This window comes from Phallusia mammillata, chromosome 7 (assembly GCF_965637545.1).
Source record: "Phallusia mammillata chromosome 7, kaPhaMamm4.hap1.1, whole genome shotgun sequence".
Classification (NCBI taxonomy): Eukaryota; Metazoa; Chordata; class Ascidiacea; order Phlebobranchia; family Ascidiidae; genus Phallusia; species Phallusia mammillata.
The window spans coordinates 12,384,828-12,400,009 of record NC_137258.1 but is presented as its reverse complement, the minus strand read 5'-3'; the positions used below and the strand labels follow the sequence as shown (position 1 = coordinate 12,400,009).

Here is a 15,182-nt window from a genome sequence, read left to right as displayed (position 1 = left end):
GATTTTAAACAAGTTTCATGCTATTTTAAAACGCTGAGACATATTTTTTAAAATAGCTCTTTATCAATATCGTTATCTGCAAAATTAGGAAGTTGTCGCTGGCCCCCTAAAAACGCTTTGCGGACCCCCGGTTGAGAACCACTGCTCTATAGTGTTTGTTATTTTGAGATATGAACCTTGTGACACAGAAAAAAGCATATGTACGTTTTAGCTATATTACATTCGAATTGTCGTTGTGGCGTGTAAAATATTACAAAGGTAATTAACATGGTACTGCACATACTGCAACTATCACGTTTTGTTGTTGTACAGAAGTATCTAAAAGTTGATTTTATACACTCTGCTGTGCTACAAGCAGGAAACTGCTGGTATATCAGCCGTGCTTCGGCCATGCACAAGGAGTCTTTCTTTTTTAGCGGTGGGATACAATCAATATATTTGCCGATAAGTTGTTGTTGCGACAGGATTTATAACGTTTTTTTTAAAAAAAAGCCTGGAACAGTTAAAAATTTGTTGATTTACGACAGGAACAAAAAGACAATATGTAAACGAAAAAAAGCTTCTTATTTACAGGAAAACAAACTGCTGATTGTAGTTTTTGTGTTGGGACTTATTTCTATCGAAACTTGTGAAGGATTCTTGATCCCCATTTCAGTAAATGGAGCAAACCGTGGGGTAGCTGGAGGGTATGGGGCGATAACGAAGGTAAAATACAATATCGTGTATATTCTAAAACAATCCTGTTGTATTCTAGCATTTTTTTGTAAAATATGTTTGCTTAGGACAAAGACTTAATTGCAAACGAATTGGAACGATTGGATGTCGATTCTCAGCAAATAAAAATGCTGCGATTTAAGCGTCAGAACAACTTATCACTATAGTTTTCATGTTAATAAGTATAGTATAAGACGTAAAAAATTGGCAAGAGCGATGTGTGATAACATAAAAAAAATGAAGGATATGATATAGCCTTCACTGGAAAACAAACTCTTTCGATGCTGGTTGCTAATTTTAAGTTGCTTGTACAAACCAGAAAAGTTTTTAAAATGTCATTATTTGGTAGTTTGTCAGTAACCGTTGTGTCGGTAAAGGGAGTTATATTAAAAAAACCGGAATGTGATTAGGATGAATGATATTAACCTGATGGTACAGATTTGCTTGTATATTTTTTACTTTTCCTTCTCTGTTCACTGCTTAAAAACTCGCTAAAAACGCATCGTGGACAACGTAGCCGTGACATCTGTATTAAGACAATCGTGACGACAAGAGAAGACCTGACGCTCTTAGGGTGCAAAGAGTCAGACTTTCTGTTCTAGGTGACAGAATCAACCGCCACGCGTACGCTTTTTACTAGCTTGTCACAATTACATAACTTGGTGCCATTTGGGTTAAAAGGTACCTAAAACTTAGAGAGAGCGAATTTTAAAATATGCAGGGTTAATATGGAACTTTCAGCCGACATTTAAAAAAAGTATAACCGCTTGAAATAATTTTGTAATGACAATCGTTTGACAGGGAAATCCCCTGTTTAGCAATTAATTCTGGGCGAAACAATGTTCAAACTTATGTGGAAGGGGTACAAAAGAATTATATTTTAAAAATACTATCTGTCTCCGCAGAATTTTTTTGAATGTATGGTAGATATTCTGACACTGTTTTGCAGAAAAGTGACAGACAGCAGTTGCAGCTTACCATTACCAGTATATTTCATTTTCGTAACAAATGAGAAACATATATATATGCCTATAGGCAAAGACTGGTCTAGCACCATTTGAAGTATTACTAAAAACGCCACTCAACTTGATATTACAATATGGTTTTAGGTAAAACTTTTCACAACAGAACTTCAATGTAGTCACTGATAAAGTGGTATGACCACAAGGGCTTTTTTGTTAAGTGACTTTTTAAAGATTTCTTTTACATATGTATAAAATTATAAATGTTGCATGTCATACACCTGTCTTATGCTTTCATATTAGTCAAGGATTGTTTTTTATGTCAGGTACCAATTTTGTTAAAGCTCTAGGTAAATTACAAAAGTACACCAGATCTTTTTTAAAATACAAGATGTCATCAAAATCACGCATTCACACATACCTGGTAAAAAACAAAATCAGTGAATTATTTGAGGTAAGGTTAATTGTTCATGGAAGAATTAAATGCATTGGTGATAAAATTTGAACAAAGACATATTGTTTTTTAGTAAAATACCTTGATTGATTCTATGAAAATTAGATGTGACTGTGTTGTTTAGGAAATGATGGCCAAGTTGGTGCATGACTTACCTTCTAATCCAGTTGCTTATTTGTCAGACATGTTAAAAAAGAAACATCAAGCAAGTCAGAAGGTTGGTTTACTTATAATCTTACTTTTTTAATTCTTTATTACCTCAGTTTAAAAGCCAAAACAATCGTACTTGCTATACATAGCTTTTAGTCTCAAAACCCTGAAGCATTCATGCAGACAAGTGACCACTGCACCTTTATATGTAAATTATAGTATGTCAGGCCTACTGAAGGCCATTCAGAGAATCATTCCATTTCTCCTTCCATTCTCAAGTGTTTCCATATAGAAGAGCATGTATACATAAAAATGTAGCCCATGGTGAGATTTGAACCAATGTCAGGAGTCTTTTCATGGCTGACTCTTTACCAACTAAGATACTCAGACTTGGTGGCAAGCCTGCTAAAAGTCAAATCAAAAGCATTCTTGCCTGCATGGTACAAAAGTCAGCTTTATAGTAGATGATCGCCATTAAGACCATTACTCAGCTAAGATGAACATATAGTAATAATACACTCATATGTAATAATCTTAGTCTGTAGTTGTTAGGGCACCAGTGGTATGCAGGCTTCTGTTGTGGGTTGGAATAACACCACGGCCCTATTTTTTGCCATGTGGCAATACCAAAGAGACTTCATTTGGTATAACCTCATCAATAGGCTTGAAATAGTGTACCTTGTCCTGAATGATTCACATTGCCAGTAATACTCAATTAACAGGCATGGATGCATCATTGAACAAAGCCCAAAAACTTAAACCAGCGGTCTGCAAATCATTTCAGGCAATTATGGCCATTTACAATTTGTTTAATTAAGTTTACATATTACTGGAGGTTAATAGTGGTTTGTCACTGGAGTGTTACCAGCGAATTAAATACATAGGTACAATTGTTTCTGTCTCTGAAAGTAATCATGTGTTTTCTTGGAAATGGTGTAGCATATATTTATTGTTTTCTAAAATTTATTTGTGAAATCATAGTTAAGAGTTTTTGGCTGTATTTCAGGTTTTTGGCAAATTAAAAAAAATAGAAAATAACCCTTTGCAAGCTGTTAAAATAACTTTTTGCAAGCTGTTTTTTCACTTATGTGAGATATTTTTTTGTAGATTTTGGAAACAAAACCCATATTAGGACAGGGATCACCTGTTAGAAGTAAATCAGCAACTCTCAACCTATGGAGTGGTATTATTTACTGATGTTATTTTTTAATTAATTACTCAAAAATGCACTTTGAAAAACTTGTATACAGATATACTCATTTTTTCCGAATTTGCACATAATTGCCAATGGTGGCATCAGCAATTAGTAACATATTCAATGGAAGTAACTTTGACTTTCCATGATAAGCCCTAGTATGTTTATTTTAAACAGAAAAAATGCTTTACCTTTGCAAGAAACAACTTCTCTACTACACAAAATAGTCTAATTTAATAAACTGTATTTTTTGAGCACTTTTGAGAACCTAGCACTTTTGAGAACCTACAAATGTAAAAAAAATGAATTTTATATCACTTTAGCATGTAATTCGTGGCCAAACACTTTTTGTGAAAGGTGGTAAATGGAGTTTCGGAATCAAACTGTTTGTACAATAAAACCATTTTTTTAATTTTAGAAAGTGATACGCCATCACCAGACAAACACAAACTCTCTTCAACTCTTCCAAACAAAAAAGATTTTGAGGGTTCCAACAAAACCGGAAGGCAGTACAATAAACCATGGTTGTCTCACAGCAAAAAATCTCCAACTAAAGATAGCAAAGGTATACACAATGTAACGGTAGGTTTAAAATGACCATAACCAGTTCATTTTGTGAAGCTCTGTCCCAAAGCATGCCAGCCTCCACAAAACCTCTATGGGACAGAAATGCAAAAAGCTCCCAAGATTTAACACAGAATGAAACAACAGTTGATGGTGTAGGTTGTTTTAGCTTAGAGTGCTGTTATGCATCATAATAACCATGTCAACAATTATGACTTTATTAACAGGATGCAGATCTTAGATTAATTTATGCCAAACCAAAAATTTTTGGTCAAATCAGTGACAATTCTAGTGGCTTGGAATCTGAAATATCAAGCAAACACTCAGGTAAAATGGTTTTCATTGATCCATATTACTATTATTGGTCAATTTTAATTTTTAAGCAGACAACAAACCAGACAAAACACTAAAATCCCAGAAGCCGTCTAAAAATGTGACACAGTCAAAAGATCAACGACGAAAAGCCCTAAAGTATGTTGCTTATTTTTTTAATTGAAAGCATTTTGTGATTTTTTTATGATCTACTAACACATTTGTTTGTCGCATTCAATAGCAATATTTTGTGTGTGACTAAAAACATGTCATAAACCAAAAAAATCGAGTTGTTTTCGGTATTTTGTCATATATTTAGTTTATGCATCTTGAATTTTTAAACAATTTTTTAGGCCCAGTATTTCTCTTCTAACAGGGCAATGGTGGAAAAAGAAAACATGAAAAATAGAACACAGACTGCTGAAGATGCGCCGGAATCTGAAGATGATGAAACTATAGAAATCTGTGAAGATTTTGATGATTTACACAATGAGGGAGTAAAGGTGCAAACATAATCAATAATTATCTCATTATGTTTTCTAAATGTTATTTACTGTGTTAAAATCAGAGTCCGCCAAAAGGAGGTGTGCATACGACAAGAAACTTGTCCCACAGAAAGGAAGAAATTGAACTTGTGTTAAACATGTCCAAGTAAGAAATGTATAATTTGGGTTGTAATGTGTATGCTGTTGTATGCTATGCACGTAATTTCCAATTAATTAAGTTAACATACCATGTGTTAACATTAGATCCTTCATACTTACTGTTACATTTTTGTGCAGGTTTTTTGATAGCCTGGGTGGAGCTGTTAGTCCAATACCAGAAATATCTGCAAAGCAAGACATATCACCTGAGATTGAAGATGATTTTGAAAGTGCTTCACAGGTATTTTGTTGTAGTGATCCTGTATGGATGAGCAAGAATTGAAGTTGTTATGCTCAGTTGCAAGCAAGGGTGAATTTTTCTTTATGAAAAGATTTCACTATCCTTAAAGTTTTTCTTAGCAAATACAGTGTTTCTGACATTATTTCTGCTGATGTGCAAAACTTTCTGTGTTAAAAGCAGGACTGAAAAACTAAAATTGACCACAGCATAATTGTGAATTAAAGAATGTTGCAAAGAATAAATGCTTGGATCCAGAACTTTAAACATGGCATATTGCATAATGAGTGACTGTTGCATAATCAAAGTATGATAATCAAAATGTTATCTCAGCAACAAACACTGTATCTACTTGTTAATGCCATGAAAGAAATGGTTTACAATGCTGAATTTTCCCAGTTTTGTTATGCTTATTTGCTTCATATGCTAAATAGATATGATTAAAGGGTGTGTGTATTTATAAAAGATGTTATAATGCTCATGGTCCAGTGGTTGGTTACTTACTATTTTACTGTAGTACAGTGACTGTGCCTCAACTTTTCACATTTTTGACTGGAAATGGAATTTAGATAATTTATGTAACATGCTTTTGTGGTGTTTTGATTGTCCATATAGACCAGGGGTGTGCAAAATTTTTCGTCAGTGGGTCGTATAACCAATTTCGGATCTCAAGCGAGGGCTTTTTTTAATGTGCACAACAATTTTGAAATTCTATCAAAAGCACCAATAAATTTATTTTCTACAACATACAGAGTTTCAGCGCAACACTGGCTTTTGCAACAAAATAATTGTTTACTAGACAAAGGTAATAGTTACGTCACATTCGGTGAAGTAGGCTGATTGCTGTATAATCCACTGGTTGGAATACGCTGATTTAGCTTATATAGCTTGGAGGGCCGGACTTTGGCCCGCGGGCCGCATGTTGCATGCGCCTGATATAGACCAAGCAGTTATCCCTTTGGATCATTATTATGGGATAGAGGTTATAAGTTAAACATACGTTTAGCTTGTAAAACATGTGTTTTATTGACCGCTGTATACATAAAGCAAAAACTCCCAACAGTTTGATATGGCTAATGTATTTAACCCATTGGTGTAATTGTTTATTACAAAAAAATGTTTTTATTATTTCTCTCTTAGGTAACTGGTCCTCGACGCCCTGTTTGGGAAACTCCTGAATCAGATGCGGATTCAACTGTAAGTCGTCATTCATCACTTTTGGCAAGAAGACTCAATGCCAATATGTTTGATATATCAAAGTGAGTATTGAGTCCCGCATGAATAGTGTGGTTACCTTTATGGAGTCATGTAAGCTTACCATCATGACAATATTTGTGGACCCACAGCTTATGATTTTTTGGTGTTTTGAGGTACTGGTGTGATTGGGTGGTTAGTAAATTTACTTTACAACCTCATTCCAAGTGTTTACAACTAAACCCACTTACCTGGTGTTGTCCTCTACAAAGCTGTGTAGGCATTGCTCTGACCATTTTTCATTGGGCATATTATTAAGGACCAGTTAAAAGCACTAAAATGTTGGTCAACTTTAAAAATATACTACACAAAAGTAAAAAAGTTTAACTAAAATTCACGTTTTAACTACTTTTACTCAAATTGTGGTGGTGATAGTAAGTTTAAAACTTTTATTAAAATTGTTAGTTCAACTGAGGCAAGGACCAAGAGCCAAATAAGTAAAGATAACATGGCAACACAAAAGACAACCAAGGAGAGAGGTAACTGATAAGCGTATTATAAAAAAACAGCTTCTAAATATATCAGTTATTTCCAATCAAATAATTGAAACTAAAAAAGCATCTGCTTATTAAGTCCAACTGCAGCTATTCCGGTAAAATTTAACAAAAAAATATTTGCATTTTAACAACAAATCATCCTTTCACTTTTCAACAAAAATATTTTTAGGCATTTAATCATTTTCAAGACAATTTTGTTTACTGATTGTTTATTTAATTGCAGTTTATGGCATTCAAATTGTAATGACTTGACTTCTAACTCTAATTGTGAGTAGGGTTAATTAATACATTGGGGTACAGAAGGTAATATATGAGTGCAGAAGGTTAGAAACACATGCCACATATTTTAATCAGTGTTTCATACTGGAACGGAACGAAACCAAATAACGTTATTCGTTCTGAGCAAATTATTTATTTCGTTCTGGACCGATATTTTCATTTCGTTCCTGTCTGACCGAAATAAAATTATAACGGTATTTTTCGGTATTTCGGTCTGAAAACAAGAACATTTCTTTGTGGTCTTTACAACTATTAACCGAAAAAAGAAAGAAAGTTGCAACACACAAGAGTTATTGTCGGTAGTTGTTATGTCACATAACATTTGTCAATAATGGTCAAACGGATGTAAATTGTAGGAGCCTCAATTTTTATTATATCTTAACGGCGCGAAATTTTCAGCAATTGTTTCATGTCAAATGTCCAGAACGAAATACCGGAATAAAATATAACAGTATTGCGTTCCGTTCCGGTATTTTGAATATTTGTTATTTCGTTACGGTATTTGAGCCAAAAATTATTTATTTCGTTCCGTTATGAAACACTGAATTTAATCTTCATCGCACATATGTGCTAATTTGTTGAATAGGATGAAATTTGCATAAAAATTATGTTAACTGCAGTAGTTCATAACCCTATCCATTTCAACACTGAAAAACAAACATATTTCACAGAACCCTTGTCTTATTAACTAGCTCAATTAAATATGTGGCTGAATATTAAATTTTAACTAGCCATTCAAATCTTTTTAGGAGTAATATCTCATATACTTGCGAAAGGTAAATATTATTTGAGGATTTGCATTCAAACACATATTTCTTTGGTAACAAATTTGGTAACTGACTTCAGTTGTGATGCAACTGACTTATTGAATATGTTAATGGCATTTTAGCTGGAAGTGCTGCTTATAGAGCTGCAGAGGCAAGAAAAAATAAAGCTGCTGCTACAAAACCAAAAGCAGTTGAAGATAAAACAAGTACAAAAGTGAGTAGTTTTACTGATCGGGTATTCATTTTTGGATAGAACTGCTGGTCAAACTGACTATGAGCCTTAACAAAAGACTTTGGCAGGCTATTTATATTCCTTAGTTTACAACTGAAAAATTCCAGCAGGAAATAATGGTAACAAAAATTAAAGCCAAAGGTTCACCCCTTGATTTTTCAGAAATTGTGTTGCTTTCTGAATATGTTCCTAAATTGCTCCATCAAGATGTGTTTCAAACAATAATTGAAATCATTTAAGTTTAATTTGGGTTTGCTAGGTTTCATTGAAGCAAAAATTAAAGGATAGGATACTTTGGTTACATGGCCTGGATTCAAGCTATATATTTACACTTTCTTGGATAAAATGAACTGGTCTTGTGTAATAAAAAAGCTACAAAAGTGCATAATGCATTTATAAAACAATAGTTTATTTGAACAGATTGGTGGTGGAAGCCGTGCTCAATCTGTAGTAAGCAACAAAGGTAGGTTTTTATAATGACTATTTAGTGTGGAAATCTTTTGAACAGAAATAAAATAGAAAACATTTCAGGTTCTATCAGTCATCGATCCAACAGATCATCCATAGAAAGACCAAAAACTGCACAATGACTTTGAATCAGCACTTATATTAACCTGTGAAAAGTAACATGGGGAGACTGTGTTAAGAATTACATTGGAGCATAGCTGTTTATCCCCACTACATGTGATTGTATTTCACACCACAGTTTTATGAAAAATCAATTAATATTTTATAGGTTGTAGATATTTTAGTAGTTTTGCCTCAAGGATTGACACAACTTTTTAATTTTTCTCACTTAACATTGCCTTTTTTGTTCCGAGTTTCATTCTAGATGGTGCTATTAATCACTTTTTATGTTTGTGCAAAGTTCTAGCAGTTGCTATCCACATATTCTGTACTTTTTATTCCTTTATCGGTGCCTAGATTCTGTACCTTTTTATTACAGTTTTTATACTGTCACACAATAAACATTTAGTCATGAATGTCAGTTGGTATCAACTTAAAGATTACCTGACAGTTGTTCTTGGTTACTATTTTAAATAATTTGCGCCCACTGAAGCAACATAAATGTTATGTTGCATTTTGTTTCTTCAAAATTGTTCTTACATTTTTTAGTTAGATGCAGAATGAGCCTATAATACCTATGATCTGCAGACACCGTATCATGAAGGCCATTAGTTGTAACCATTCATCTTTTTTCAACATTCAAAAAATTGCAACAAGGTATTTATGGTCCCAAATCGCTATGTACTAAATTAAATTAAGTTTTGTAAGAAATAGCCCCTTTTTAATCTGTTGCATAAATATTTGCTCCTGACCTCAACAATAAACTTCATCCCACAAGTACAGTTTTAACATGAAATGAAAGCGATTTGAAGTACAAAATATACACAAGATAAAACCTACATAACATGTAACAAACAGGTCAACAAACAACTTCACATCACTGTCACTTCTTGGGTGCAATAATTCCTTCCAGTTGTGTCTAAAAATAGAAAGCATTAGGGTAAAACCAAAACCAGCATGCTTAACATTTCTCTTTTTTACATTACCTTAAGTTGTTGGTTGGTTCGCTTTAAGAACTGAATTTCTTCAGAGTGTTTCTTTTCTTCAACTTGACGCCTTTCGGCTTCACGTTTTTCAATTGCCTCACACTTAGCCTTCAGTTCATTTACGGTACGTTCCAATTCTCTTTTTTCATTATCAAGATCACTGATCTAAAAATACATTTATACACACAAAAAATGTAAAAGTTTGATTAAGGTTGAGTGTACATCTATACGAGATCTATCTTACAAAATAATTACTGCAAAATGTTGAAAAATATGTTGATGTTTTAATGTCACTGTTTAGCTGCACACACATCTTTGGTTTGAACAAACAACTAAATGTCAACCTTCTTTTCCATGTCAGCCTTCCCTTGTTCTGCTTGCAAGGCCTTCCTCATGCCGAATGCCACACTGCTTTCATATAATGTCTGATATGCTGCAATTGTCATTCTAATTTCATCACGTACCCTCAACAGCAATAGCCCTCTTTCAGCACAGTTAATTGTCACTTGACGAATAAGCTCATCTAAAATGTGCGAAAATTGTTTGAGTTTAACAAATTGTGCCAAAACAGAATTGATAAAAAGAAAAAGAAACAAACCACTTTTGTACCAATAAAACTACACATCTCAGACTTCATGCATACCAAAGCATTGTGAATATAATTCCCGCCTCACAGGACATATTCCTGTTTCTCTTGCTTGTCTTTGCTGCAGACGTTTGTCCAGTTCTTCTTGCAGGTTTACAACATCCAGTCTTGTAGCTGGAGTACTTGATACCTAATTTTAAATGATGCACATTTACAGAATGTGTAGTTTTCATTTTAATATTGCCAAGAATCTTTTTGAATTTTTCGCTGAAAAGTTACCTGTTGAACCCAGAGCTGTCCTGCTTCATTCCATTCCCGAGGTGGCAAAATACTGTTTAGAATTTCATCTGTTTGTTGTTGTTTACTTGCATCAATTGGTGAAAGCTGTCCACCCTTTGGAGGAGCTGGTACTGGACCCTGACTAGACGGCTGCTGTGGGCTTACTTTTAGTGCCCTTGACTAAAAGGAAGAAAGGTTAGCAAACCAGTTCAGATGATTTTTATTCAAAGACTCCCTCCAAAACATAATTTGTCAGATACTTAGCTTCTAAAAACAGTTGGAAAAGACCAAAAAGATACTTAATTTTTAATTTACAAACCAAGTAGATGTATGTTTCAAGCTGTTGCACTCTTTATTTTAGCTCAATGGACACACTGACAGTTTTTGTGTGGATTTGTGTGCAATAACACAAAATGCTGGGTTGGCATATTGTGTTTAATGGCCAAGTGTATATTAGTGGGGAATTGGGGTAGCAGCTTTAAACAACATAACTGACCCATTGTTTTACCAAGATCAATTTAATATAAATTCCAAATTGCCCTTGTTTCATACACTAAAGATAGATTAATTTTAAAAAACTAAAATCAACACTACAGATGGAACCTAATTTACAAAAGCTTGCCTTAAAAATTACACTGTTACAAAATTAATTTGTAGTGAAATTTGCTTTTCAATACCTTTGGTGTCTTCTTTTCTGTATTGCGACTTACAAGCACAGGGTTGTCATATTTAAGCAGTGAAGAGTTTGGTGGTATCATATTTGTTCTGTTATTTGTGGAACTTCACATTTAATAAAAACCTGAAAAAATGTGCGTTGCTATAAAACTTAACATAAAAAACAGCAAATTGAATAGTGAGAAGTTGTCATTACCCTTTTACCACCATAACCGAATGCTATATTAAAAGTTTTAACATATTCTGGGTCGTTAAGTTTACTGCTGTCGAAAAGTCAACATTAAACATCTGAGTAACACATATATTTTTATCTAAACAAACGATATATTGTTTTGTTTGACTTTAGCTGCACCAGGTAAGCTTATCTGAAAAGCTAACCGTTGTTATGGAAATAAGTCACTGTTGGCGGTAAAGAGAATATTTTTTTAAAAGGGGCAAAAAGATCACGCACAATGGGAATGTAGCCTAGTCTAGACAAGTGGGTTCGGTAAGAAAAATTACACAAAAAATACAGAAAAACAAGAAAGGACTGAAATAAAATGATGAAAACTTTTCCGAAAAAAAATAACAAAAGAGTTTCGATCAAGGCATTTTGGTTTTCCGCTTTAATTTGTCCCACATGGTTTCTTCTGGTGATTTCTTTTTTATCGAACACCTCTCTTTCCTATCATGGGTGGTTAGTTTCTAGGCGTTTCTCGACTGCCTCCTGTGGTGTAGGCCTACTCATGGTGTGCCCAGTATCGGATCGTGGTACTAAAAAAACTGCTGAAGCGTTCGAAACAAGGATAAATTCGGTAGAATTCATCTCACCAAACTGTTTTTTGTGTTGTACCTCTTCTTATATCGTAATAATGACGTTGCGACTCGACATGTCTTTGTAAAAGGGGCAGGTTACATATTTGGACGTTATTTAAACATAGGCCATTGCCTGTTCAAAGATTATTATTGGCATTAGTTGAAATCAATTTTAGCCCTCGACAGATATTAAGCGTAGAACTTTACTATAGTTTCCTTAATTATCCAATTTGGCAAACAAGATTTTGCTTGTTTTTAGCCCCGAATGCACGTTAAATTTACTCCCGGTAGAGAAACATTGACTTAAAAAATAAAATAAAACTAATGTTAATTAGCAACCCAAAACCTATCAAAAGTGACGACGACTATAAGGTTGTTTCATTGTTGTAGCCTAGTTTAGACCCTAATCCCAACTTTGTGGCTCAATGGACAAATTTAGGAGTCCAACGACAATAAATGTTAAGTTGGAAGTATATGTGGCATTTCTGACCGAACGACATGCTCAAAATCTGGTTGAGAAGCAATATTACAATGTTGACATGGCAGACACTTGTAGTTTTGTATGATTTGCACTTCTTCTAGATTGACGCATAGAATCGGAGATCGTATTACTTTTAAACATAAAATCCCTAAATTTGACAGTGTAGTGTAAACTATTTCCCTTCTCGGTCATAGAAATGGGTAGTGATTTTGCGACATGTAAAATTCAAAGGCGGCATGAAACTCGTCAAAAATCAGGTTTTGGGTCAAAATTGCCCCCGTGAAAAGAATTTCCGGACACCCACGCTACGAAGCAGCTACAGCGCGTTTAGTCATGATCCACCAGTTGTAGTCCAGTCTATTGCGCTCCATTTTATGTATACCAACGTTGCGCAGGTATTTCCGGTTTGGTGATTGTTCAGTGCAATTGTGTCGCCATGTGTTCTTTTACCAAGCGAAATAAACTCAACTCAGCACAATCGGCACAGAGTGAACAAAACGCAATGCAAAAATATTTTTGACTGAAAAATATAGAATAGAAAAAAATGTTTCTTTTTTCGGGAAAGATCGGAGCATTGCGATCAAGTGTTTACACTCCAGGTGTTGTTTCGCTAAGGTTTGTTCAGTTTCATAAATTTACCTTACACCACATAGCCTACATATGTAAAGACTTATGCTTGGATATCGAATGCTTTAAAAAATTGCGAAGGGGCCGTTGTCACAAAGATTTAAAAAGTTCCACTGCACTAGATGTTCGCCACATTATTTGTGACCTAATATAAATAGACAAACTTCGTAATAAAAACCACTGTCAGTAACATTATAGTCACTTGCTGTAGCACCTTTGTTTGTTTGTTTCACCTTTCGTGTTAAAGTTTAGCGTTTTGTACCAGTAACATACAAATAAACTATTTTAAGTAAGCGCGGCGTTGATTTATAGCTATCTTTAGAATGTTTGATTGTCCAGCGCTTGCTGTCATGGGATGCTGGTGGAAAGTCAGAGCACTCTGCCTTTTATTGGCCGGACACAACAAACATTAGACGCTTGGTCAGTCAAGCAACAGTGAGGAGCAGCAGCGCACTTTGCTCCGCCGGCATATGAACCCATTTGACCGGCCAGTTCACAAGTTTTCGAAACATCTTATTGGTCAGCTGACCGTTCCGCAAGATTAGAGCAAGTCCAGGCGAACTACGAACAACGTATACTAACCGTTGCAGTACAATTGTAAATGTAGACTTTGCTGAATTTGCTTTCAAAAAACAACACTTCACTAAAATTTTATTAATAATAAATAAAAAGTAATCTGAAAAATTAGTTGAATTTGTCAAAAATTGGTTTAACTCTAAGCTTTACAACTCTCCACTGTTGCGGATGAAGAGTTTCAATCCCAGCTAAAACTGTTTTGCAAATCAGTTCATGACGCTCGCTTTGGTTTTAGATCTGGGTGGTGTCCAGTGGATGTGTGTGGTTTTCGTTGCTAAAGATTTTAGGTACGCTTGTTATATAGTAGTAATAATGTTATAAGTATTAATAAAGTAATAATGTCCCATGTGTACATTTAGACGTTTCAGTAATAGTTACATAATGGATGAAAGACCAAGTTATTTTGTGTAATGTATAAGATGTTTTCAGACCAAAACTTGACATGTATGTTATTGCAGCTTGTTTTTATAGGTCAGTTTGGGTACACATCATTGTCAACTCATGAGTAGACTTATGGCACTAAAAATGCGAAACAAGACCTATTCTATTATAAGTAATGAATTGGAGGTATCAATTTTATGGCTAATACATTACAAGCATTTACATGATAAACTGCGACAGTTTTGTTTTTCCTGTGATTTGTCCTGTGAGTCTGTTGTGTTTTAGTCTTAACTATAACATAAAGCTGTAATACTAAACATAGAAATTTATACATATGTATATATATACATATTAAACCTCATTTGTGCAAAAGTTCCTCTTTACTGCAGTTAACTTTGTCAATGTATATGTTTGCTTCCATCTTTCATACCAGTTATAACATAATCATATGTACACTAACTTTTACTTGTGTATGCAACATGAATGGTTAAATTCCTAGTTTTAAGTAGATGTTCTTTTGTTTGGTAATATTTAAACACAATAAATATCAACCTAATGAATCATTTTAGATTTAGATTTTAGTAAACTCACTGAGTTATCCTTTTTTTTCGGTTTTCAAGATATATACATGTATATATATATATATATATCAAAATTCGACAAAACTTGGCTACACGCCATTAACGGGTGCTACTGGCCTTGTCTATATATATATATATTGTATATATATTTAACTCTAACAGCATTGTTGATATCTATTAATTCAATCTTGTTGTACTCAATGCAAAGTTTGCAAGTATGAGTTTGTTTAAATAAATAATGAAAGTGTTATCCGTAAGATCAGCTCATAAAATTTGGTGTTTATTTATTGTTTTTCTTGTGACCAAGATGACTTGGAAGTTTTAACCCTTTTTCTTTTTTCAATGTTCCAGATAGAAACAATTCACCATTTTATGAGTTGTAGGAT

The 15,182-nt window shown here is 34.0% G+C and overlaps 2 protein-coding genes across 3 annotated transcripts; one reads left to right on the top strand and one right to left on the bottom strand.

Annotated features, from left to right (window-relative positions):
* Positions 1-2,006: 2,006 nt before the first annotated feature.
* LOC145238878 (uncharacterized protein C8orf34 homolog) lies at positions 2,007-9,250 on the top strand. 2 transcript variants are annotated; one of them, XM_080102154.1, is made up of 15 exons: positions 2,007-2,130; positions 2,255-2,347; positions 3,388-3,463; positions 3,894-4,040; positions 4,097-4,194; positions 4,267-4,366; positions 4,426-4,510; positions 4,728-4,854; positions 4,920-5,002; positions 5,134-5,236; positions 6,374-6,492; positions 6,893-6,966; positions 8,153-8,244; positions 8,683-8,725; positions 8,794-9,250. In XM_080102154.1, the coding sequence occupies exons 1-15, from the start codon at positions 2,068-2,070 to the stop codon at positions 8,850-8,852; spliced, it is 1,362 nt and encodes a 453-aa protein (XP_079958280.1). In that variant the 5' UTR covers positions 2,007-2,067; the 3' UTR covers positions 8,853-9,250. The 2 variants fall into 2 exon arrangements, with proteins under 2 accessions (XP_079958280.1, XP_079958279.1); XM_080102153.1 differs by having other exon boundaries at positions 4,423-4,510.
* Positions 9,251-9,607: 357 nt separating this feature from the next.
* LOC145238879 (33 kDa inner dynein arm light chain, axonemal) lies at positions 9,608-11,531 on the bottom strand. Its single transcript, XM_080102155.1, has 6 exons — positions 11,358-11,531; positions 10,681-10,860; positions 10,459-10,591; positions 10,160-10,338; positions 9,816-9,980; positions 9,608-9,748 (listed from the first exon to the last, which is right to left on the bottom strand). Exons 1-6 carry the CDS (start codon positions 11,436-11,438, stop codon positions 9,713-9,715), a joined length of 774 nt encoding a protein of 257 aa, XP_079958281.1. The 5' UTR covers positions 11,439-11,531; the 3' UTR covers positions 9,608-9,712.
* Between the last annotated feature and the right edge of the window lie 3,651 nt (positions 11,532-15,182).